The following is a 23,948-nucleotide window of genomic DNA, read 5'->3' on the forward strand; positions in this document are numbered from 1 at the left end:
GTCTTGTCCCCTTTAATAAGATCCTGCTGGTTTTTATTTTATTGGTATAACAATATGGGTTTCTCCCAAACAGCGTAAACAGTATGCGGGCAGGTCACTCCTTGGCATAAAGCACCTACAAGTGCCGCACGACTTAAAACCCGGGGTGCGGGGCATGCCCCGGCCCAGGCACTCTAACTGAACTAGCTGAACAGCTAACCAGCTACAGGTACTAACACTGAACGAACAAGAAGCTCTGGGACGGGCTAGAGCAAAGCTGAAGCCGAGTAGTTCCGATGCACCTTCACTCGCGGCAAGAAGGAACTGAGGGTGGAGGGAGTGCGCAGCTCCTCTTATACTGCGCCATGGAGCACCACTCCAGGGGTTGCTGGGGCGCTCCCCCTACAGGTACTGCTAGGAGAAAAACTTCTGACACTGGTGCATGTGGCGAGCACGCACACCTATTGTGGAATACACAAAAGCAATCACTCAAAGAACTACCGATCTTGGAAACAGGATGAACTAAAATGTTTCGGCTGACTTGCTACCAACCAGCATGGATGGGCCATATCTTTGTTTGCGTGCATGTGCAAGAGAGGTAGGTGTGTGTGTGTGCGTGTGCGAGAGAGAGAGAGAGTAAAAGATGCATCCTGTTCACACTGTCTTGTACAACCATATTACATTAAATGGGTTTCAAGCTCACTCCCACTATTGCCAATGAGGATTCAAAAATTATGAATCAGGTCTCGCCAAAATAATGAAATTTTAAACAAATAAATATTGGGCTCTTTTTATTTGCCTCCTGACGTTTGATGGTTTTTTTAGCGTTCATGTTTTCAAGCTTTTAATTGCTACCATCAGGGCTAGAAACTTACCTTCCTCCCCCTCCCCCGCCAAATGAAAGTTGAGTTTCTTCTGTGATCATGTGACTCAAGATAAAAATAAAGATATTTAGCAACGCTGATTCCCAAAACAATTTTTTAACATAGCCTATTTGGCAAGGCAGATTGGGCCTTTAATATGAAACTATAAAAGCAAGGAAAAAAAAAAATCAAGATTTCCCATCAGCAATGGAAACAGTCACGAAGGGACTCGTATGGGGAGGTCAGAGAGAAGAACTCAAAAGAAAGAAGCAGAAAACTATTTCAATGTGGGTGTGGTGCCATGTACTGAAAAGAAGAGTTTTTAAAATCATATCCTGATGTTTCTTTTTTATGGTGTTAAAGTAATAAATGAACCACAAAACTGAAGTGAAAAGTAATTGGTGGCAGATCCTCAACCTGTGTCAACAGTTGTAATTCCACTGAAGTCAACGTAGCTGTGACAGTTTTCAGTAGCTGAGGGTCTGACCCTTGAAATTTAACTAGCCAGATCACATTGGGCTTTTATATGCTATTGTCAACTTTTCAGAGTTCTTCCTCCCAGGCTTCCCAGCTTCACATGGTTACAGATAAACTGAACTACATTCCAGCCATGGTGGAATTTGTTTTCTTTTCATTAAAAATAATAAAAGTTCCATTTCAGTGCTGCAGGAGCATAAACATCACTGAACTATAAATCCTATTGCAGTCAGAATACCACAGGGGGGTTCTCAGAGAGAGAAAAAGTTTTGTTATGTACAGAAACCTGAATCTAATGCCCTTGTTTTTAAAATTTTCACTCAGATGAAATTAGGGTTGGATCTTGGAGACGGGGAACGCTGTTGTCCAAAATATTGCAAACTGGGTTCTCTAAGAGGGAAGGAGTAGAACTTTTTTCACCACCTCTCTCACCTTTGACAGCTGTCGTTGTGACACTAGCTGGGCAAACAGAACAAGCAGCTTTTGCTGACTCACCAGGGCTATGTATCAGTTGGCTAAGAGTCTGTTGTCGGGAGAGAGGTGCTAAAAGTTGTGTTACTGAAACACCTCTATTCAGAGATCAAATATCTCCCTGTTTGCATGAAGAGCAAGAGTCCCAGTCTGCACTAAAAATTATTATATCTATTTGTGCATGGCTCGAGAAATCCACCTCATGTAGGAGGAGAAGGAATCTTTAGCTCAAAGACTGCAGAGTTCTGGACATGTGCAGTCAACTTCTGCAGAACCAATGCTTCCTTTACAAAATCTAAATTCGGTCCCTAGCCCTTTATCGTCACTAAGGAAACCTCCCAAATACAAATTGACAATAATTGAAGTAATGCTGTTTTCCTAGGACAGATGAGACAGCCCCAGTGCTGCTGATGCTACTGTTAGAGGCCACCACTGAAAGAAGTAGGATGTCTTCTGGGAGCTGTCACATCTCCCTTGAAACGGCAAAGTGGCTGAAGACCAGCTGGGAATGGAGATTGAACTAGTGTCTCATCCCAAGTGAGTACTTAGATACACAGAAAAACCTAAATTGACTGTTCTAGGTAGAGAGAGATACAGCTGTTAATCACTAACTTCTGTTGATTAGACAGAAGCACATTTGCACAGTGAGGAAGCTTGATGTCTCTCCTGTATCTGTCCATGCTGTGCCTGATCTACAGAGAGAGGACTTCAGTATCTAGGCTGTTAAGATGTAAAATATGGCCAAGAGCAAACATTGCTATGAGAACATTCGCTTTTTCATTCACGTTCACTCATCTCTCTGCATATCTGTTGTTGTATTGTTTCTTCCTGTCTTATTCTCTAAGGGGCAGATTCTGCCATCTTTCCACTGAGTATTATCTTACTCCTCAAGTCATAGCACTGATTTCACTATAATTATTCAGGAAGTAAAGGTAGCAGAATCTGGTAAAAGCAGCCTAATCCAAAGCCTGTTTAAATCAATAAAAAGATTCCCACTAACCAAGGTTGTTCTTAGATGAGACCCTAAAAGAGTCAATAGAATTTATGCTGTTAAATGCATACCATAAAATATACAGGAAATGCATCATGGCTGAAGTAACATTACTACTAAGACCATAACTTTTTAGTATTCTGACTTCTGAGCATTTAAAATTTGCAACCTTAATATTATGAGGTGTCAGTTTTCATATTCTAGACAGATTTATTTCTAGGGCATTAGGAAACACTGGATTACTTTTACTCTGTAAAGATAACTTCTTTTTGTACAGACAGGAAGTTGCTTACTTATGTTTTTGCTGCACCTGTGTGTCACTCAATAAAGTGATTTCTGTTTATACGTTCAGGCATACCACACAGGAGACTGTTTATCACCAGGTATCCAGTCATGCAATGGGAGCAGGACTCAGCTTTACTATCAGGACACTGAAAATGACCTTTGGCTACTACTGGCAGCTCAGTTTTCTGTATAAACTAAGGGCTCTGCAGCGGTGAATTCTTAACCCTGGAAGCAAAAGCTCTGATGAGATTTGTACTAATCAGTTGCATCACTGCACCCCTCAGCTTGGAATTCTTGTCTGTGTAAGCATTATCATCACTACAGGCTCCAGCCAGTTTTCAATTCTTCCGCTGTCGCACTTGTGCCCTCCAGAAACGTTCGGAAGTTTAGAGCTGAAAAATAAGCAATTCCATGACTTGCCTAAATTCAATACTATTGGTTTTACTTCAACAAATAGGATCTGGTGTCAGTGTGTGCATCCCCACGTAGTGGTGTTTGTCCTTCGGCACTGTATCTATTGCAAAAGAAGGGGTTGCAAACAAGAGTACATTGTATGTGCTCTTGTTTGAATAAGGCAATTCCCCCAGGTGATAAACAGAGATACTTACAGTGGTTGGGAAATAACGGCTGGTTTTGAATTTCTTCAGAGCCATGGAGCAGGTGTAGGTGCCAAAGAAGAGGATAAAAGACATGAGGGTGATGTCAGGGACGTAGTTGCAGTTGTTGCCCACAAGGTAGCCTCCATATTTCCAGCACTCCTTCTTTGTCAGAGATGGCCAGGCAATCGTGTTATTGTACTAAAGAGCAAAGAAAATATCTCATAAAGCTGTGCTCTGCTATAAAGAACAGGAGGACTTGTGGCACCTTAGAGACTAACAAATTTATTTGAGCATAAGCTTTCATGAGCTAGAACTCATAACTCTGCTCATCACTAAAATAGCAGCTGGAGCAGAGCGCCCAGAGCTACAATGCTATGGTCTGCGGATGAAAGTTTCTGCAGTGGTGTGGCTGTTTGCTGAGTGAATGTGAGCTGGACGGCAGAGCGGGTGCATGCACAGAAACAAAAGGCAAAGCTTGATTCCCCCTCAGATTCTGGAATTTAAAATGTAGGTCAGTGATACCTACCAACAATACAAACCTCTTCAGTGAGAATATCGTTTCATCCCTGTCCCCTCCAGTAGATACGGAGAACTGCCTCTGTCTCCACTGGCAGGACTTCCCCAACCTGCCAATCATTGTCTAGCTTCCCTGTGGCTTGCCTGATCAAGTTGGAAACCAGAGGCAGAGTTCTGATGTGCAAGTGGAGCAGCTGGCCCGAGACCCAAACTTTACACTCAGATTTCATTTTTTCTAGTTCACTCCCTGCCCACACCACCTAATCAAAACCCATTCCTATCCGAGAAGGCACAACACGGTGGCCTTCTAGCAGAAAAGACCCCGTGCACCTCCTCAAAGTGGGCCCCAAGACTGCCTGATGTCATTTGACAGCAGGAGGCTTCCACTCCAGAGCCAGCTCTGGGCAATAGCAGCTCAGACCCCTCTGTAACTGAGTTATGAGCATCACCTCCACAAAGTTCTATCCAGACCACTAAAATATGAGAAGCATGTTGAGCTACTGATGCAAAGTCTGATTAATTCTGGGTAACGAATAGTCCTCCTGGTGAACCAACACACTGGCCTTCACACATTCCTGGTTTTGTGTGGAGAACAAAGCTCTAATTCAGTTCTGGGGTCCCTCTATATAGTTCATAGAAGCCCTCAGTTTAGCAGTGCGTGCGGAGCACAAAATGACCAGAGAACGCCAGACTCCACCACAAAATGCACATCTCGGTAATCACATTAAATTGCAAAGGACGGAACTGAAAAACAATTCCCTTATCAGACTTCATATTGGGCATCATCAGGCAATCTGAGCCTTGTATTTCTTATGATTCCTTTTAACACTGCTGCATCTAGAACTGTTCAGAAAACCATAGCTGCCAACGATAAAACTGCAACCTCCTTTGAGAAAAGGGGATGTATGATTTCACCAATTTTGATTTAATTACCATTGAAAAATTGAACATAAAATAAGTTTGCCTAAACCTGCCCTCCCCCCCCCCAAAAAAAATATCTATGGAATTCTTCCCAAGTGGAGTTACTCAACACCTGACAGAAAAGTGTTCCTCCTATATCTATCTATCATACACACCCTGACATTCAGCTCTACTGTCTATTGTACCATACATAAAGACCCTGCATGGATTTAGTGGCAATATACAAGATACAGTTTGACTTTCCTTTTGGGGGCCATTAAAAAGGCACAGGAGTGGAATGTTTCTGGATTGAGTCTTAAGGCATTCCCTGCAGTAATGTTGTAAAGCACCAGCTCACCTAAGACTCGGTACAACCCCTACTAAAAACAAATATTTCCACTGACTTCTAATGGACTTGAATTGGGCCCTTATTTATAGTAGCACTGGGAAAGATTCTGCATGTGAGCAAACCTAAATTGCGTACACATGGATTCAAATATTTTAAACCAGATGGTAACCCTGTAATTCCCAACGAGGAACACAATTTGTACTTAAAATTACATGATAGACCCCCCTCATTTCCTTGAGGGGTTATGTCAGAAAATGATTTATTGCTTACTACTCAGCAGAGTTTATGGAGTTCTCGTCTCCTCTCCCTATGTGTACATAATTCCCAGCAATGCCAGTGCAGTGAGAAGGAGAGAACAAATCTGAATGCATAAGGAATGAAGAATATAAAGTGTGTAGGTGCATCATCAAAATAAATTTGTGAGAAACAGGTGTGGGCAGTTTAAAGGGACACTGTCCACTCAAAACACAGTGTTAAACAAAACTGAAGTCGTTTCAGGTAGCTACACCTATCCCCGAACCTCCTGCCAAATCTGGGGGGAGTTTACAGTCACATTTTCCTATTTCAACAACATGTTTTCTGCCTTATGCTGCAGAAAAACCCAAATGGAGGAAACGGACTATAACAGCAGAAGCAGCGAAATGAGCTATATACGAAGTGCAGTCAAATGCACATAGCCCACAAACAAGCAAAAAGAGAAGACTAATCAATCTTTTTCGTTACAGGAATCTTAGATGTTGCTTATTACTACGGTAGTCACAACCTTTTCAGATCGAAATCAGAGATACAATACGATGGCATTCCCTTAAGCAACCACACAAGGAGTCAGGAAAAAAAAAATCAGTTGCTTAGAAGTTGAATGCTGAACTAATGAACAGATAAAATTGTACTAGAAACCTTGGAGATACTTTAAAAGTACTAATTTAAGACCTGGAGATGCCTATTGTTGGTGGATACACACACGTAACCACAGTATGCGTTTGTTAGTATCTCATACACTTATATACACATATCAATAGACATCAGGCATGCAACTAAACAATGACCATGTATCAAATTGTGTTGGAAGGCTGCTTGTATTATATTGCAGCTTCCTCAGCAAATTTCACCAATCCAGACAGTTGTAGTTGAACGGAGGTGTGATTTTGCTGACAATGATGGAGGGTGTAGGGAAGAGGGGAGACTATCAGTTGTCCACCTGACAAGGTGCCGCCATATTTTCTCTCTCAGCATTTTCTCTCTCTGAAGCACAAAGAAGCAAAACCAGGTTCCCTGTCAACAGGATTTCTACCTATCTGCCTGGACTGCTAACTTCAAGCCTGGAACAAAAGGCTAAGTGGGCAGATGTTTTCAGAGCAGGGAGATAAAGACAGAACTAAGATTTTGTGCCTGCCTCCCACATGCTGACTTTGAATATGTATTCTTGGAGGGTTAAACCACTAGCTCTTGGACGCCAATGGCTTCATAAATGAGCAACTATAGAGTGTTAATTGAATGCTTCAAAGAAAATGAGTGTTTGGGTCACCAGAAGCACAAGAGATAAAAGGATTTCCTCATGAGCCTTTTCCCCATTACCATGTCATTAAAATAAAACGAACACCCATCATCAGAAGCATTCGCCATGAACTAAATCATTCAAGAGGCAGCACATTTGAAACTGACAGGTACACTGAAGGGCTCTGTTCTCTGAAGTATCAGAGCCTATTCATAGATTTAACATAGATGGAAAGTTTTTGGACTACTTGATTGCACAGTCTTTACCCAAAGAATCACAATGTTTTATTACAGAGGTTTCCTTTTCCAGCTTTGAGATTAGACCGCAAGCACGAAGAGGGCAACACATGGACCAACAAGATGACCTTCCACAGTGGCTGGCTGTCAGTGGAAGTACACTGGTAAGGGTTCTGCACCAGCGGATAAATGAGATATGCCATTTTCCGATACAAGTGGGATGTCAACTCCAAGAAGTACCCTGAAGCTCTCTCACTTTGTCACAGTACATTCAAAGATTCAGCACATTTGCTTCCCTGGGTAACTGTCTACAAGGATTTAGAATAGGACTGTTCTTCCCATTCTTAACATCGTCATGTGCCCCTAACAATTTGTTTTGTTCTAAAACTATAAGGAACCTTAGTGCTTGAGGGAAAACACCGCGTTGGTCCGGGAGTTATTTCTCTACACTGGCACATGCAAGGGAACAGGTATTAATCCCTGGGTCCAGTGTCCGACACCCCCTGACTGGGAATGCCACTTGTTCAGCTCCCATGGGGAGAGTGCGCCTGATGTCTCTCTCTCTGACTGATTCAGGAGAGATGCTGATCAGCTCTGAAGGGAGCACCGTCCAGTCCTACTCAGTTGCAGGAAGGATGTTAGCATATGGGGCTTTAAGGGAGGGGGATATCTGGTGCTGTGGACCTTGTCCCACAGAAGAGAATCTGGAAATATGATCTGCTGGGTTAATTGCACTAGCTTCCTCTTCTGAACTGGGCTTCTTTTTATATCTTCACCCCCCCTAAATTAGTCAATCACTTTCCCCTTATGCACTTTTCCAGCCTTTCCCCAAGCCTGAAAATCGAATGCAAACTCCACAAATAGCGAGAAGAGCTGTTCTTGTTAATGAAACTGAAGTAGCAACTGGCATTCTTTCCCTGACAGGTGGCCTCCAGAGCCTTGACAGGTAGTATTGTACTAGCGCTTGGGGCTGCTCATCACTTTTAAAAGCATCATTTACTATGAAGGGAAGCTGAACCATTAGGACCTAATTTTCAGTCCCAGCGGAAGAGCAGAACGCAGCTGCTGAAGTACCGCAGTGACTGCACACAGCCACAGTAACAACATCATAGAAGACGAAAAGGAGGCACCAGGAAGGCAGTGTAGTCCAGTGCACAGGGCAACTAGCTGGGAATCAGGAGACCTAGCTTCTATTCCTGGCTCTGCTATCAACTGGCTGGGTATCCTTGGGCAAGTCACTTGGACTCTGTCTCCTCCCCTCCACACAGCCTTTGTCTTGTCTATTTAGATTGTAAACACCTTAGGGCAGGGATTGTCTCTCACTATGCGTCTGTACAGTGCCTACCACAACAGAGCCTCAATTTCAGTTGAGGTCTTGGTGTTACTGTAATACAAACAAAATAATAATAATAAAGAAAACCCAGCCAGCAGCTTTGCATTCTTAGGTAAAATTTCCTGTTTTAAACCCCAAGTTAGTCTTCATTCCGGAAAACCAAACCAAAGTTTGAAACCACCAAGTTCCATTTCTTTTCTCCTTCTCGTCCAAAAGTTTGCCTCCCGTGTGAGCTCTCTTGTACCCAAACTACAGCAAATTAAACTTTGTAATGAGAGAACTAGTACAGTGGTCCATGTTAACATCTTAAGAACTATAGCTCTGATCAGATCTGTATGGGAAGATCCCTCCAGAGGGATCCCACAAGGAGTCCATTGACCTCATGGGCACAAGTGCTGACCTACACAGTCATAGAATCCTAGCAGATCAGGGTTGGAAGGGACCTCAGGAGGTCATCTAGTCCAACCCCCTGCTCAATGCAGGACCAACCCCAATCACAAGGATGGGGCCTACTGTTTGCAAGTAATTAACAATACTGCAGCATTAACATAGGGAACAGCATCATACTACCAATTACGCAAAAGTAACTACACTGTGAGGATATTAATGGTGTCCAAACTATTTCTGTAGCACCATAGGAGAGCATGGCATGAAGAGACATCAAAGACAACCTCCCTGTCCTAAAGTCTTTAAGATCTAAGATGGACAATAAACATACAACGGGCAGGAAAGAGGGAAATGACATGAAATCATGCAGTTCAAATTGTTTAAGTCTGCACACACCTTGTGAGTTCCACTAGCATTTCAAATTTTTGGGGTATCCAGAATTATAATATATTTTGTAAAATTATGCACCTATACTCCTATGTCTGCACTGCTAGTGGCTGAAAAGGCTGCTGAAAGAAGTAAGAGTATCTCTGTGGGCAACCACCTACCATAGGTGTACAAATGGCACTACACAAGAGGAATACTTAAAATAAAATTCAGTTGTAAAGTACAGGATCCATGGCATCACAGTTATGGAAGAGAAAGTGAGATGGTAAGCTCACTTACACCTTTTTCCATGCAAGGCCACGGTCACAAACAGCAGGTTATACATCACATGTTCCCAAAGCAAGACTGGAAAAACAACGGAGGAGTAACTATCCAGTATGGGACTGTGGTTTGATTATTTTTAATAAAAGGAGCAATAACTCCCTCTCTGGCTCTTTGCAATGGGACTAGAACGTTGCTTAGAAACCACCCCTCTATTTTTAATCCATTTTTTGGAGAAAAAGCACCAGTAGTGCAGAGGTGTCAATCTATTCCAAATACATAATTGAACAGCACACTGAGGTTTTCAATGCCTACTTTCCTGTAAGCCTCACTTACCTTCTCAACAGAGGAACTCGTCAGCCAATCAACTGACGCTGCCGTTGTCTCATTAGATACTGAACTATTATCTGAAAGAAAAGACAGAAAATGAAGCATTGTGAACGTGGTTTTTAAACAGTTAAGAATGGGAACAAATGTAAGATGTTAAAAAACTATGATAATTTATTAAAGTAGTAGCAAATAATATTTGCTGTCTTCTTAGCTCAAGTGAAAACAGCTCAAGTGAATGTTTACAAATGACCCACAAGTCCTAAGGGCTTGCCTGCCTTCAACAGTTACCTTGAGTTAGTTCACTCAGATTACTCCACTGGAGCTGCCGAGCTCAAATGAGAGCAACCAGATGGCAAAATGACACTGGAGGACACAGAATGATTTCATTACCATCTAAGAGTGACTGGATTTAGCAGCTGATGAGTTGTTGTAACTCGAGCTCTGGCATCCCCACAGCATGAGAAGTTTGAGCATCAGTAGTACTCCAACTTCCACACCTTCCCCAATCTCCCCCCATTGCCAAGACAGCTGAGCTTAAAGCACTCCTGAAGCTGAGATACAAATTTGTGAGTGGGGATTGGACAGGCATCAAGTTAGGGGGAAAATTCGAGTCATAGCTTGTGCTAACATTGCAGTGAAGACATGGCCTAAAAAATATAGCATCATAAGAAACCTCGGTAACACTTCATAATTAAACCTGTACAACTGCTTTTGGCATTTACAGTAAAATTAAAAAAGTAATCACAGTGGATTACTTTGCTATTCAGATGACAAGACTATGGAGTTCACTGGTATTTCATTGTAAAATCAGAATTCATAAATTCCCACTTGTTCCAAATTTAAACCTCGTGGCTACATGATATGATAAAACTGTTAAAGTCTAAAAAAATAAATAAAGGAGCAGTCATAATACCAGCCAGGAGCTTGGTAAAGAAACATACTCACACCTCTCACTGTATGCCACAGACCTACCCTACCCTACGAACTGTACTACTGTAGCATCATAAGTCAGTTGGGTTTTTAAGGTTCATTTAGACAGGGGATTGTGCCTTCCAAGCACGTTTCTGTGTTTTGCAAAACTCGAATAAATACTTTTATCATCAATAAGAATATTTCAGTTACATTAAAATAGGGCTTTGTATAAATTGTACTGCATTATAGAAACTAAACAGGTATGATTTTGTTTTATAGCACTATGAGAGCAAGGTGGACTATATAACTAATGGGATATATTTAAATTTAGAGAAGATTTCCAGTCCCACAACAATCCTCCTCCTACTTGCGAAATGTCATGTATTCCTGCCCTAAAATTTTACTCCAGATTTTGCAACCGGATTTCCATCAGGATCTTATTTCATCCCTATTGATACAGGTCTGGCATGGAAACATGTTTGTATCTCAAATTCAAACCTATTTCGTAATGGGGATGAAATGCAATCATGAAAAATATACCAATCAAGAAAGGTGTAGTGAGGATTTGGGCATGAATACATGAAATATTCCCCTCCTTCAACAACAGCACTACAGAATATGCAGTAAATGCCTCTTCTGGCATTATTTCGGGCACCACAGTTCCTTTTTCAGCATCTCCAATCATGTCAAAATCCTATGTGCAGACCAGACATACCAGGTAAAAGGTCTATTGCACAGAATAGTTTGTTCCCCCTGAGCAGAAACACACAAGAAGGTAGAGTTCAACAATTACCACTGCACTGTCACATCCTAAGATGAAGGCCAGCACTGATGAACTGCACTGAACTGAAACCAACAAGTTATAATCTTGTAAACCTGAAGTCCGCTCCACCACTCAGAAACCTCTCCCCTTTTCACAGCACACACTCTTCATATATACTCAGGCTTCATTCCTGAAGGACTTCACTACCTATCTGTTTGTTGTGCTCATCACTGTGGTACTGGGAAGCCTTACAAAAAATTTACAAAGCCAGCAACATCTAAAAGCAACATGTTGCATTTATTTCTTCTACTCCCTCCTATCCCTGAATACATAGCAATGGATTGTCTTTGCTCTGTTTCCTCCAGTGAGTCTCACCCAGCCCCACACTTTTCTTCCCCATTTCTTTCCCTGAGGTGGTAGTTATGGGGAAAAGCTATAGTCAAGAGATGGGTCTTACAATGAGTCTGGAACATGGTAAAATTCAAGCCTATTCTAATCTCTAGTAACAGCTATGGGCCAACCACAGAGAAACCCCTATTTCCTGCTTTTGCCATTCTCACTTTCCATGTTTATAGTTCTCTTGTTCCTGATGACTGCAGTTGTTGTCGTATCAGTAAGACCTCACTGTTATTGGAAAGATGTTGCTGGAGATAACTTGGACCCAAGGCTATTGGGCAATTGGAAGACCCAAACCAGGAGACTGAATTAAATCCAAATTTCTGTGGCAGTCAGTCCAGTCTGGAGCATGAGTGGGGGCATTCATGTCTCCATGTAAGGCTAAGCAAGCAGGCAGACGCACGCTGAACTAGCTGGAGCCTCCTCAGAGCAGCCCTACTCATTCCCAGATTCAGGGCATTGCAGTAATCAAGCAAGGAGGTCATGAGTAGCATAGGTGAGTTGTGTTCAGGGCTGCATCTATCAAGATGGAGTGCAGCTTCAGAGCTAGTCATAGAGGGAAGGAGCCTTTTTTGCCCAGCAGCAGAGTCCAGAAGAGCAGTAAGGTTGAACACTGCCTTGGCAATCAGGGGGAAGCACAGGAGCATCAAGGCCAGCCTGGCTTCCTTTCCTCCAGGAACTGAACTGGTTTTTTTAAACACCACCTCCCGCTCTCCCCACAACCTGCCCAACCCACAAATTACATACTGGGGCACATTTTCTGTACAATATCCAGACTGGTCAAGTGAGAGGATCAAGCTCTTGAAGGGCAGTTCTCATGTACGGGGACATGCAGCGACTCCAAGGTACCAAAAATCGTGCTGACGATTTCAACAGCTTTGTTTTGATTTAATGTGCGCCTTCTTCCTCCGTCCCCTAGAGCAAGGCCAATCATGCTTGCAGTGAGACACATCTCTCTATCCTCCATTGTGAAGGTAGGCACAGTATGCCAATGTTTCGGTGCCACCATATGGAGGAAATTTCCACAGAAGAGATGTCACTTGCAGTGTAATGCAGCCTGCTAACCTAAAACAAGTCCTTGTTTGGGACGTAGAGCACACCCGAGAGCTACAGCCTGCACTACGTGCGAGCAAGCTCTGTGCCAACTGAACAGAGCACAGACAGCCATGAGGCATCAGCTATGTGTGCTGAAGGCAGAACTCTAGGCTAAACATCAGTCACCCCGTCAACTAACTAACAGGGGCATCTTAGTGAATGGGATGTACAATTACTAGCTCCAAATTTCATTAGTTTAAAAGGTGGGGGGAGGGGGGGAAATCTTGTTCCGTAGCCTTCTAAAGCTGCCATGTGCAAAGCAGGATGTAATAACTTACAGTGCAAACATAGCACTGGTTCAACAGCTCTGAAGCCAAATCTTAATTGCAACAAGAACAAAAACAACTGAAAGTATAAATCTCAGCATGAGCAAAGACCTCTCTCTCACCATCAGCTGAACTGACTACTTACAAAGTCAATAAAACCTTACCTGACCCTACTTTACGAAAACAAACCTCACCACAACAGTCACTAGCAATTTATCACCCTTTTGTATTTTCACTCCCTGTAGGATTTGATATGTTCTATATGTATAGGAAAGTACACTGGGAAGAGATCACTTACTACTGAGTTACACAAAATCCCCTAGAATTAGGAATCTCTTTTAGCTAATCTGCCATTTGTCTTTTTATTCCATCTTCTGATGCTTAAGGTAAAGTTAGTTTTTGCTGACAAAACAAAGTATTTTAATAGGTGTCCTAGTCCTGCTTATGATACTTTCTGCCATGAGGCTTTATAGCCCTGAGATGTGTTATGAAGATACTGATAGTATCACCAGGATTCCAAGTTACTTTGGGCCAAAGTCTGATCCCCTTGCTCATGCTGAGTTGCACCTTCCTCCTTATACTGAATTTGGAGGAACTTTCTGCAGAGTACGGGCTGGTCTATATTGAAAACTTACACTGGCAAAGCTACATCGCTCATGGGTGTGAAAAATCCACTTACCTAACTCTCTGGATGAGTAAGAGGCATAATCTGCTGCTTTGGGGCATGATTCACCATTGCCCTGCACCTTGTACAGTCATTGATACAGTGCAGAGTGGGTGTAAAATGCTCCAAAATCATAATGGTAGCATTTCACACCTATTTTGCACTGGTATAGGTGACCATGCAAGGTGCAGGACAATAGAGAGTCAGACGTTTTACATTTAATTAGCCTAGTGGTACAGAGCGAATCCTATCACCATATAAAAACACGTTTTCAAAGTAAAGAAACAAACTAGATAAGCAAATGTCTAGATCTTCAAAAACCTGCATTCTGGCCCTTCCTGTTCTGCATGTCTCTCTCAACAACAGCCCCACTGTGGGTTTTTAGCTGCACTTCACCCATGACTGCACTGCTTTTCACTTTCACTTAGTAATAAAGATACTAAGCAGGAAGGGGTTCATTTTTGCAATAGACAAAGGAACAGCGAAAGGGGTGCAAAGCTTAGGGAAACCACAAACGAAAGCCGAGACTGCATCAAGCGTTCCTCAAAACAAACTATTCATCTGTGACCACGCCACCTTTTGCCTTTTTAACCTACCCTTTCTGTGTTACATAAAGACTAAATAAGAGGATTAAACACCTTTCAGTGGAGTCATTTATGACTAAGTTTAAAAGAAAGCAGACACTGATTAAAGACAGGATGATTATGATATTGTTTTAGCTGGTATTAGTAAGGCTGTCTAGAGGAAAATGAAAAGGAGAACTTGGGGCACCTTAGAAACTAACAAATTTAAATCATGAAGTTGACAGATTTCCACTCTATACGGCTAAATTCAGTGCCTTGCATAAGGAGGAAAATGCTGTCAGTAGCGGTTACAGAAAGGAACCATGAGTCAGGAGATGGGCTTGCTCACTCCTCTATTAATGACTAGCCAAGTAATCTTGGTCAAAGCCCTTAGGGGCAGATCCTGCCACTTTAATTCTTATTAAATAGCACCTTATGGGTAGTCACACTGAAATCAATGGGATCATTCACAAAGTAAGATACCATAAGGCTGGCAGAAACTGACCTTGAATCCCTCTGTAGTCAACTTCTTCACTGGTAAAATGCATATCAATACTACCAATTGAAGCCTAGGAAGGGAAGCAATAAAATGCATATCGAGTGCTTTATAGAAGCAACCAAGTATTGGAATTCTGTTTTCACAAAATTAAAGTTTTAAATCTCACACCTATTTTTTCCATTTATAAAAGGCTCCTCTTTTCAAATTACTGTGGGTCCATTTTCAATACTCTTCACTCTCATTGAACAGCACCTTACTCCACATGTCACCCTGCTGCCTTCAGCGCAACTACCTGCAGTGTAAAGTGTTACTCATCATAGGTATCATGATCTGCTCCCGTGAGACTACAGGCACAACTGTCATATGTATTAAGAGACCTGGAAAGATTAGGTTTTATTGGTAAATGTCGATAATGTCAATTTCACCGTACACCTCTACACTACACACAACAGCCTTTCCCCACTGCTGGAGTCTCTCTCTGCGGTGGAGAAGGGCTCTAGCTGAAAAAAGGCAGCGGGACACTGCTAAAAATAATGGCATAGATGGAGAGACATGGCTCTGGCAAGTAGAGAGCTATGTAGGGCATGTATTCAAGCACATCCTTCAGGCATGTCATTACTCTCCTGTGCAGTGCCTCATGATCTACACTGCTGTATTAACCTGTGCTAGGGGCACTACACCCGTATGTATGCTACACACTGCTGAAAGAAGCACGTAGTGCAGACATACCCACAACCAGCAAAAGAAAAAAGTATTTCCATCGATAATCATCAAAATTTGCAGATAGGCAAAGTGAGAAAAATGCAGCTTGAGAACTTATTAGAATTTGATGTAAGGATATTTACTTTGCATATGTTAACTTGATGTTGATGATTTAACGTTTTAATGCTTATCAAGCTTTAACTTTCTGAATCTAGACATTTAGTGTCATGAAATAATTAATTGTCTGAGCCCCCAATTGTCTGACCCCTCCATAATTTCCTACCTCTGTGAAAATGTAAAATCAATAAAAATAGAAAAAATAAATATCAATATTAGTCAAAATGATAAAAGAAATTAAGGATGAATTCTTCCTAGCCTACATATTAACTTTTCTCAAGCAGAAAAGCCAGTTGATTGCAATGTCCAGGACAGCCCCTGAGGAAGCATCAAGAGAAAACTAAACAATCTATTGTTTGTCATTGGTTACTTATTACAAGGTGCCCTATTGACAAGAATTCTGTCCTGGGGATTTCAGGGGAAGCAAGGGTGTCGTACCATATCCTGCCTTTGCACAGCATGTCTCCCTCTTGATTCCAAGGCGCACATCTCCAGCGACACTTTATGGTTGTGTGTCTTTCACAGGTGATCCCGAACAGCAATATAAACCAGTTTGAACTGCTCAAGCTAGTGCGTTCAAACGACTGACAGAGTCAAGTAAAAATGAAATTCAGCAGGATAGTGTATCACACTGCATGGAGCATGCAGATCTACAGATATTGTGGTTAAAAAGAAGCAGTTTCTTTTGTAGAAAACTATTTATGCTTTAAATAGTACAAGGGGTCTGGATACATACAACCTCTTCAAGTCGCATGCAGCTCTCTGAATATGGCACACTGGGGACGAGTTAGCACTTTTACTATGAACAAACCCTGAGAAACTGCAGTGACGCATTCTGTGGCTTCTCCTTTAATCATCCTCCGTTTTTAAGCACGCCCACCCCAGAAAAGTCAAGAGTCACAGCATGTAAGCAAACTGCAGGAGGCTGCACACCTTGAAAATGTGCTGTTTCCTGCGTAGTGCTTCCCTGCCCACACCCCCATGACTTTGTTGCAGCAGACGTTTGAGCTGCAGGGGAAAGGTCTCTCCTAGTAACCACAATGAACCGCTGAGTTGGAAAACTATTCATTTAAATGCAAATGTATCCCCTCCCCCCTTTTTTTTTATATATAAACAGACTCAGAAGAAAAGAGAACGCTCCCTTTGGGGCGCACACGTGTGAGAGAGAAAAACACATCAATTTAAGGCTTCTGAAAGGTGCCAATTGGCCAGCATCAAGACTGAAGTACTAAACAAGCTATTTATTAAATGAGATATGGCCAGTGGAAACCTCCCTGCTAATGTACCTCAGACCCAACCCAAAGGCCTAGCTACAGAGATAAGAGTAGCGCAGCTAGCATGCCCACTTAGCCCATGGCCCTTTGGCTGAGACTACCTAGAAGGGTGCCAGTTAATGCCAGTTGCGATGGGCATTTTGTCACGTGACACTGTTTTCCATGAACAAGAGTTGCAAATTACTTTCCCAGCTTGCTTTGAACCTAGTGTAAAACCTGGAGCAGATTATTTTCTTCTTCCATCTAAATGATGTTTCTCCTTTCCATTGTTCACCACAGCTATATATGGGAAATTTCTCCAGTCCTTCCCCCACACGCCGTTAGCCTTTGAATCACAGGATTTGTTCCATTCCCAACATTCCAGCAAAAACCCTGTGACACAGCGGTCCCTCGGGTACTCTAGATTTACCAGCAGGTATATGCAGGAGTGGCTTCCGTCCTTCCAGGCTGAGAGATCCCAGAAGATTATACTGAGAGATTGCTCATCAGCCCTGAGAGCACTCTGATGGGGGTTATCACAAGTGCCGTCTTGTCACCCTTTTCGTTCAAGGTTTAGATGGGGCTATTAGGGGAGGGGAGCAAGGAACATCAGGAGCGGGGCTTTGGTGACACCCAATTTTGTGGCTCCAATCTCAACCGATCCAGCAGGTGTGTTAAAGTCACTGACCCCATGTGTAGAGGAATATGGATGAGAACTAGCAGATGGAGGCTCAATCCAGAGAAGACTTGAGACAACACTGGCAGGTTTGGAGAATCAACCAGAAGCTATGGCCGAGATTACATCTTAGTGAAGGGGCAGGGCCTGATGCTTGTACCAGAGTTCATAATTTTTGCAGGTCTGACTGAACTATTGACAGCATGGAGATAACCCACATTACAGCCGTGGTCAGGACTGGCTGTCTCCATTTATGCCTGGGTAGAAGGGTAAGGCCGTATCTTTCCGATGCAGATCTTGGTAATGTCCTCCAGGCATTTACATGGACTGATGTGCAAATCTGGAGGAGCATGAGAGAGTATCCTCCATGAAATTCCAAGATTGTTTCATGAATAAGGAATATGCTAATGCTAGGTATGGGGGGGGGGGGGAGGAAAGGGGATTGTTCATGAGATTTTCTAATTCTTTTCCTATAACTTTGCTTCCTGGTTCAAAATGTCACAATCTCCCTGTGTGCAGTTGCTAAATCATTACATACCATCCTGGTGCTGAAAAACAAGTAATCTGCCAGTTAAAATATTATTTACTCAAGGACCACATTCTTTTGCTAGGAAAGCACATTGGGATGAAAGACCTGGTTTTTATTGTTATAAGAATATGCTGGCCATAAAAACAAATGGATTCCTTCAAAATTATGTCTCCGTTTTCTCCCAAGGAGCATTAAGGTTATATGATGGGATTTTCAGAGGTGCCTAAGGGAGTTAGATGCCCAACTTTCGCTGAAAGTCAATGGAGGTTAGATTCCTAACTCCTTTAGAAGCTTTTGAAAATCCCACCTATAGATCATTCTGACTGGTGTAATGTGGAGAATACTCTTCTAGCTGTGGGCTAGTTCTGGCTAGCTTCTGTGTGCTCATGGAGAAATAGGATTGCATCCAAGACTATCAAAAAGGGAAGCATGGTGCCTGGCGGCAGGGTAGATAGAGCCAGGGCTCTGTTCCCCCTACACAGCAGGTGGCACAAGGGGTGGGGAATATGCAACATCTCTTAAATACATGTAGCAGATTGTGGGTTCCCCTGCACACTGAGCTGTGGGAGGCAGAATGCCTCCAGTGCTCTTCCTGGGGCAGTGCTCTGCCCTAAAGGTGCAATGGAGCCCAAAGGGAATAACACACTTGGGCAAGTTAACAGACCAAGAAAACATGGAGAGATATTTGACAGAATTTTTTATAGATACTGTTTAGTGCACCAGGATTTCATACCTAATTACCTGTGTGAATTCAGTGCTCCTAACAACACGGAACATGGACGCATGGGATCAAGTCAGACAGAGGGCCTGATGCACCGTTGTGAAGCGAATCAGAGCAATAGCATCGACTCCTACACACCAGCCCTTCCCCAAGACGTGAGATTGCTGAACTACGCAGTGAGTTTAGGGTGTGTACCAAAGTGTAAGGGCTAGGATGAGACCACATGCACACAGCCACTCTTAAATTAAAGAAAGCCTGAATTTCACCAGAGTCTGGTGTGGAAATCTCTCTTGGGGGTGATTTGAGCAACCGCATACTACAGTTGTCCTCAAAGACCAGTAATTGATTTATTCTGCCTTTTCCTCTACAATAAATATAATGGTTACAACATAAACAAGGTGAAATGGAAATTCTAAAAATCAGGATTTAATGACTGTGATTGAATTAAACACTACCACCCCTCCTCTCCCCCCACAAAGGCTAGGATTAGCGTCACATTTCCTGGCTCAAATCTCTGTTTTTACACAAGCATGAGGGTTCCCCCCCAAACATACAGACTCGTATACAGATTCCAGTTGCACAGTTTCCCTTCCCCACTCTGCCTGGATCTGTTTAATTTAAAATCTAAGTCATTTAAATGGACATCTTAAAATGCTGTCTGTCTAGAGTGGGATTTTCAAAAGCACTCAGTGTTGGCCTAACTCAGCTTCCTCACTTCTCCCAGTGAGGAATAAATAATAAAGTTCCTACTGACTTTAATGGGAGCAGAGCTGGGCCAATGCTGAGAACTTTTGAGAATCCCACCCTTAACAGATCTACATTTAATGGATAACAAATACATAATTTCAAAGGATCCAGTTACAGTCAACCCGTGGCAAACACATGGATAGCACTGACCTGATTATTTTCCTGTCTGGCAGGTACAATGCTGTAACACTCAGTTTACTTTGTCTGTATGCCAAATTTCTTACTCAGTCGTCATTGTTTAAAATGTCTCAGGAATAACCAACTCACCCGTAATGAAGAAAGCTGGCACACAGCTTAAAGCATCCTATTCGTATTTGCGGTTTTTTAGCTGGTTGCTTCCATCTGTATTTCCAAGCTTTAATCTGTGCCTATTAAAACTTCATCTGCACTACACACATTCTACAGTAACAGGCAAAACTGTTTGGCCGGATCCCCTACAATTATTACGTAAAAATATTGTATTACATACACACACCCCTCTTATTCATATACCAGCCTTGCATAGCCAATCCCCTGCACTTTGGAAGAAAGGTGCCATGTATACAGAGACTGCGTCCCCAGCCTGTTGACGTAATGATCGCTTTCTATCCTTTCCCAGGCTTTTAGAGAAATGTCATTCAAAACTAAGGATGTGTGAATGAATGAGAACACAGGAGAGCATCTCCCCTTTTTGGTAATGATGTACATGATGGCCCTCAGATGCCAGGCCTAGAGAGAATTTTAGATCAGCACTTAGGGTGCAATTCACAAGACCTATGTGCCACTTAAAGCCTCAATAGAGGGCTTTACTGGAACTTGCATGGTGCTCAGCCCCATGTTGGTTTCATCTGCATAGGGTGAATTTAACAGTTAAATTAGATGTCACAGTGATAGCGTGACAGAAAGAGAGTGTGCAAGTGAGAGCATATATTTGAAAATCAATGAGCTAATATGGTATTCTCTTACCTGGCTCTGGTGGCATGCAGACACAGGAGTAAAACGTGATATAGTCCACTTTAAAATTGGAATTGATTGGATAATAGTCTGCTAACTTGATCATCTTCTTGAAAGCATCATAAATGAAGATGAAGCTGATCAGGGAGGAAAATCCCTCTTCTGTGAAGCGGGTGAAGTATTTGACCAGGAAACTGGCATCAGTAGCAACCAGAATGAGACACTGGAAGGCTGACCACAAGCCAATCCAGAGACGGAACTCCAAGTAATCAAAGTCATGGTCTCTGCAAAACAAGTGTTTTAAAATAGATGACAATGAGGAAAAAAATACTAGAGGCTGGATAATTCCATAAAGGGTTAGAGAACTTCCTAAAGTGAAACTGGGAAATGTATGGATTTTAAGAGCTGAGTTTATTAAGATATATAAAAAGCAATAATTCCTGTAACATTTAAAACATTAGGCTTGGTCTTTTTTTAGCCAATGATAATGATGGGGTTTAGTTTAACAGCTGAGTTAGCAATTGAACACCTAGGGTTGTTCAATTTTGCTTCAACCTCCATTGCTGTATATTACAGGTGACCTTAAGTGCTTTTTAGAATAAATAACATGGTTTAGCACTGCAGAAGATCAATGAGAAAATATAAACGGAGGCGTAAAAGGTCAAACCTACAACTAGTGCAAATCAGTGTCACTCCACTGACATCAGTTTATACCAGCTGACCATCAGGCCCAAAGTTTACAACATATCTTAGAAAACCAATTGAAAATTAACTTCCCTGATAAATATCAAGATCAGGATTCAGAGTTTCCCATGCAGCAGCGAAGGGAATGCAGGTCCTGCCCTCCTTTAAAAATCAATCATATTATCAAAAGAATACACAAGTCTGAACTCAGGGCTTGCAAATTGTGAGGAACAAAGGAGTTAGGTATAGTATTTGTTATGACTATCATATTCACCTCAGTTTACCTGTTTAATATTATCCTGCCTAACTGCATGGAATTAATCAAAAGAGGCTATTAGGAGGAAGCAAACAGGAAACAAAACAACAACAAAGATAAGTTTCTGCCAAAATCTTAAAGGAAACAACGGGGGAGCTATTAATTGAGAAACGTCCACCCACTGGGCTCCAGCGAGGCTGGAGGTTAATTTTTCCCAGAGCCTAGGATCAAAGAGGCCCTAAACCATTAAAAACCCTAGCTGAGAAAGGGAGGAGGTGAGCATGCAGCAGCTGGAGATGAGTCTCTGACAAAGAGAGAGAGAGAGAGAGAGAATGTTACAGAGGCTGTTTGACTCTCCCAGGCCAGGAGCACAAGGGTATGGACTGAGTGGAACTCATGCAAAACTTGCAAGAAAAGAATAAAGTTTAGGTAAGATCCAGGCAAAGGCCTTCTGTTGTTTTATCCCTCTCTTTGGTACGTGCCTTTGGGTGAATAAAATAACACTGTTTTGTTAGTCTCTAAGGTGCCACAAGTACTCCTTTTCTTTTTGCGAATACAGACTAACACGGCTACTACTCCGAAAACTGTTTTGAAGAAGCTGTTTCTGAGTGACTTGGACCAGCTGCTGGACTCACAAGTACCAAATACAGCAACCCAGTGTAAGGGGTGAAGGTAGTGGAACTTGCACCGGAGAAGTGCAACTGAGAGGATCTCAAAAAGGGGATTTAAAAACTCAGCTTGCCTGTAACACAGGTAAAAATCTTTTAGTGTCGTTTGAAGAAAGACCTCTACTCAGGGACTCCTTAGGAAAGCAGGACTCAATTCACATATAGCCCAGAACCCTAACAGAACAGTCTGGGGCAGCATTACAAGAAGACACTTTCAAAGTGAAGGGAATGGGGAAATTACTAGATCACCATCAAGCTAATCTCTAGGACCTGTCTAGGCTAAGAAAATGACCGATTGCTGACACCAACTGTCAGCAACAGGGCCCCCCGGACTCTGCAGTACTCATGGTGAAAACAGGTTAGCTGCTAATGTTAAACAGTTTTGTCTCCTCCACTCCATTATTTTAAGACTGCAAGAGTCCTCGAAGAATGGGGTCTCTATGGACCTAGCTGCATTGGGGTTCTACCCTTTAGAAGATTTCCCCTATGTAAATAGACCATCATTATACTTTGCGTAACCATGTTGAAAATGCCTTTTCCTCATATCTACACTAGTAGCTGAATGGTTTTCAACACTAGATGACGGACACAAGGGAATAGTTAAAGGGTAGGCCTGACTGGCATGCCCCCTTGCAGCAGGCCATAGCATGACAGGCAGTTTCCCTGCCTCAGAGTCCCCAGAAATAGCCCCCAGAGCCTTTCTAAGGGTAAACAGCCCTTGTGGGGTGAATGCACGTAAATCATAACAAAAGTCCCACAATCATAGCGCAGAATTCCCCAGCATAATCTGAACAGAACATGGCATATACAGCCCTGGCCCTCCACATCACACTCCGGCCCTCCAGCACCACCCGGGCATCCCTCACCAGCTTCTGCAGCCAAGTTCACTGCCTACACTGGGGTTCCTTGTGTCCCTCCAATGTCCACCCCCACAAGCTCTCTGTGTGCCAGTCCCCCATCCCTCTCTATTTCAGGGATTCCCTGTACCCACACGCCTATACCATAAACCTGGGCTCAGTGTCCCCTGCAAATTCCCCTCCCTCCATACCATTCTCCCACTCCATGCCTGGGGCTCACAACCAGAGAAGTACCATCAAGTACCTCACAAGCTCCGCCAACAATAAGCATAGTGAACTTTACCAGGATTAATTAATTATCCCTCACAGCACCCTTGTGAGGTAAACTTTACCCTCATCACCATTTTATAGATGGGGGGACCAAGACAGAGAGAGGTTAGGAGCCAGATATTCAGAGCCGCCTGCAGCCTCTCACTGACTTCAGCTTGAGCTATCGGTGTTCAGCAATCCTGAAAATTAGGCCCTGTGACACAGCAAAGATCAGAACCCAGGATTTCCTGGCTCCTGTTCCTCTGCTCAGAGCACTAGTCCATGTCTCTCCCTACAGGCAAAAAGGGGCAACTGAAGGGCTAGCAAAGAGCAGCCAACTCAGAGAATGTGCTATAGTGGTATCTTTGGAGACTACGTATAGAGAATACGGCTGGCCCAGTGGTCAGAGCACTAGGCTGGGACTCAGGAGACCTGAGTTCAATTCGCTGCTCTGCCACAGACTTCCTATGGGACTTGGGCAAGTCACTAAGGGTATGTCTGCATAGCAGCTGGGAGATACAATTCCCAGCTAGCACCTA

The 23,948-nt window shown here is 42.8% G+C and overlaps 1 protein-coding gene across 11 annotated transcripts in view; it reads right to left on the bottom strand.

Annotated features, from left to right (window-relative positions):
• SLC4A4 (solute carrier family 4 member 4) overlaps positions 1-23,948 on the bottom strand; it is a 254,617-nt gene that overhangs the window by 37,567 nt on the left and 193,102 nt on the right. For all 11 annotated transcript variants that reach the window (XM_038398376.2, XM_038398374.2, XM_043513068.1 and 8 more), the window contains 3 exons: positions 20,708-20,979; positions 9,866-9,936; positions 3,675-3,863 (listed from right to left, as the gene is read on the bottom strand). In XM_038398376.2, the coding sequence (XP_038254304.2) occupies positions 3,675-3,863; positions 9,866-9,936; positions 20,708-20,979 (532 nt within the window). The remainder of the gene's footprint in view (positions 1-3,674; positions 3,864-9,865; positions 9,937-20,707; positions 20,980-23,948) is intronic.

This window comes from Dermochelys coriacea, chromosome 4, assembly GCF_009764565.3.
Source record: "Dermochelys coriacea isolate rDerCor1 chromosome 4, rDerCor1.pri.v4, whole genome shotgun sequence".
Lineage (NCBI taxonomy): Eukaryota > Metazoa > Chordata > Testudines > Dermochelyidae > Dermochelys > Dermochelys coriacea.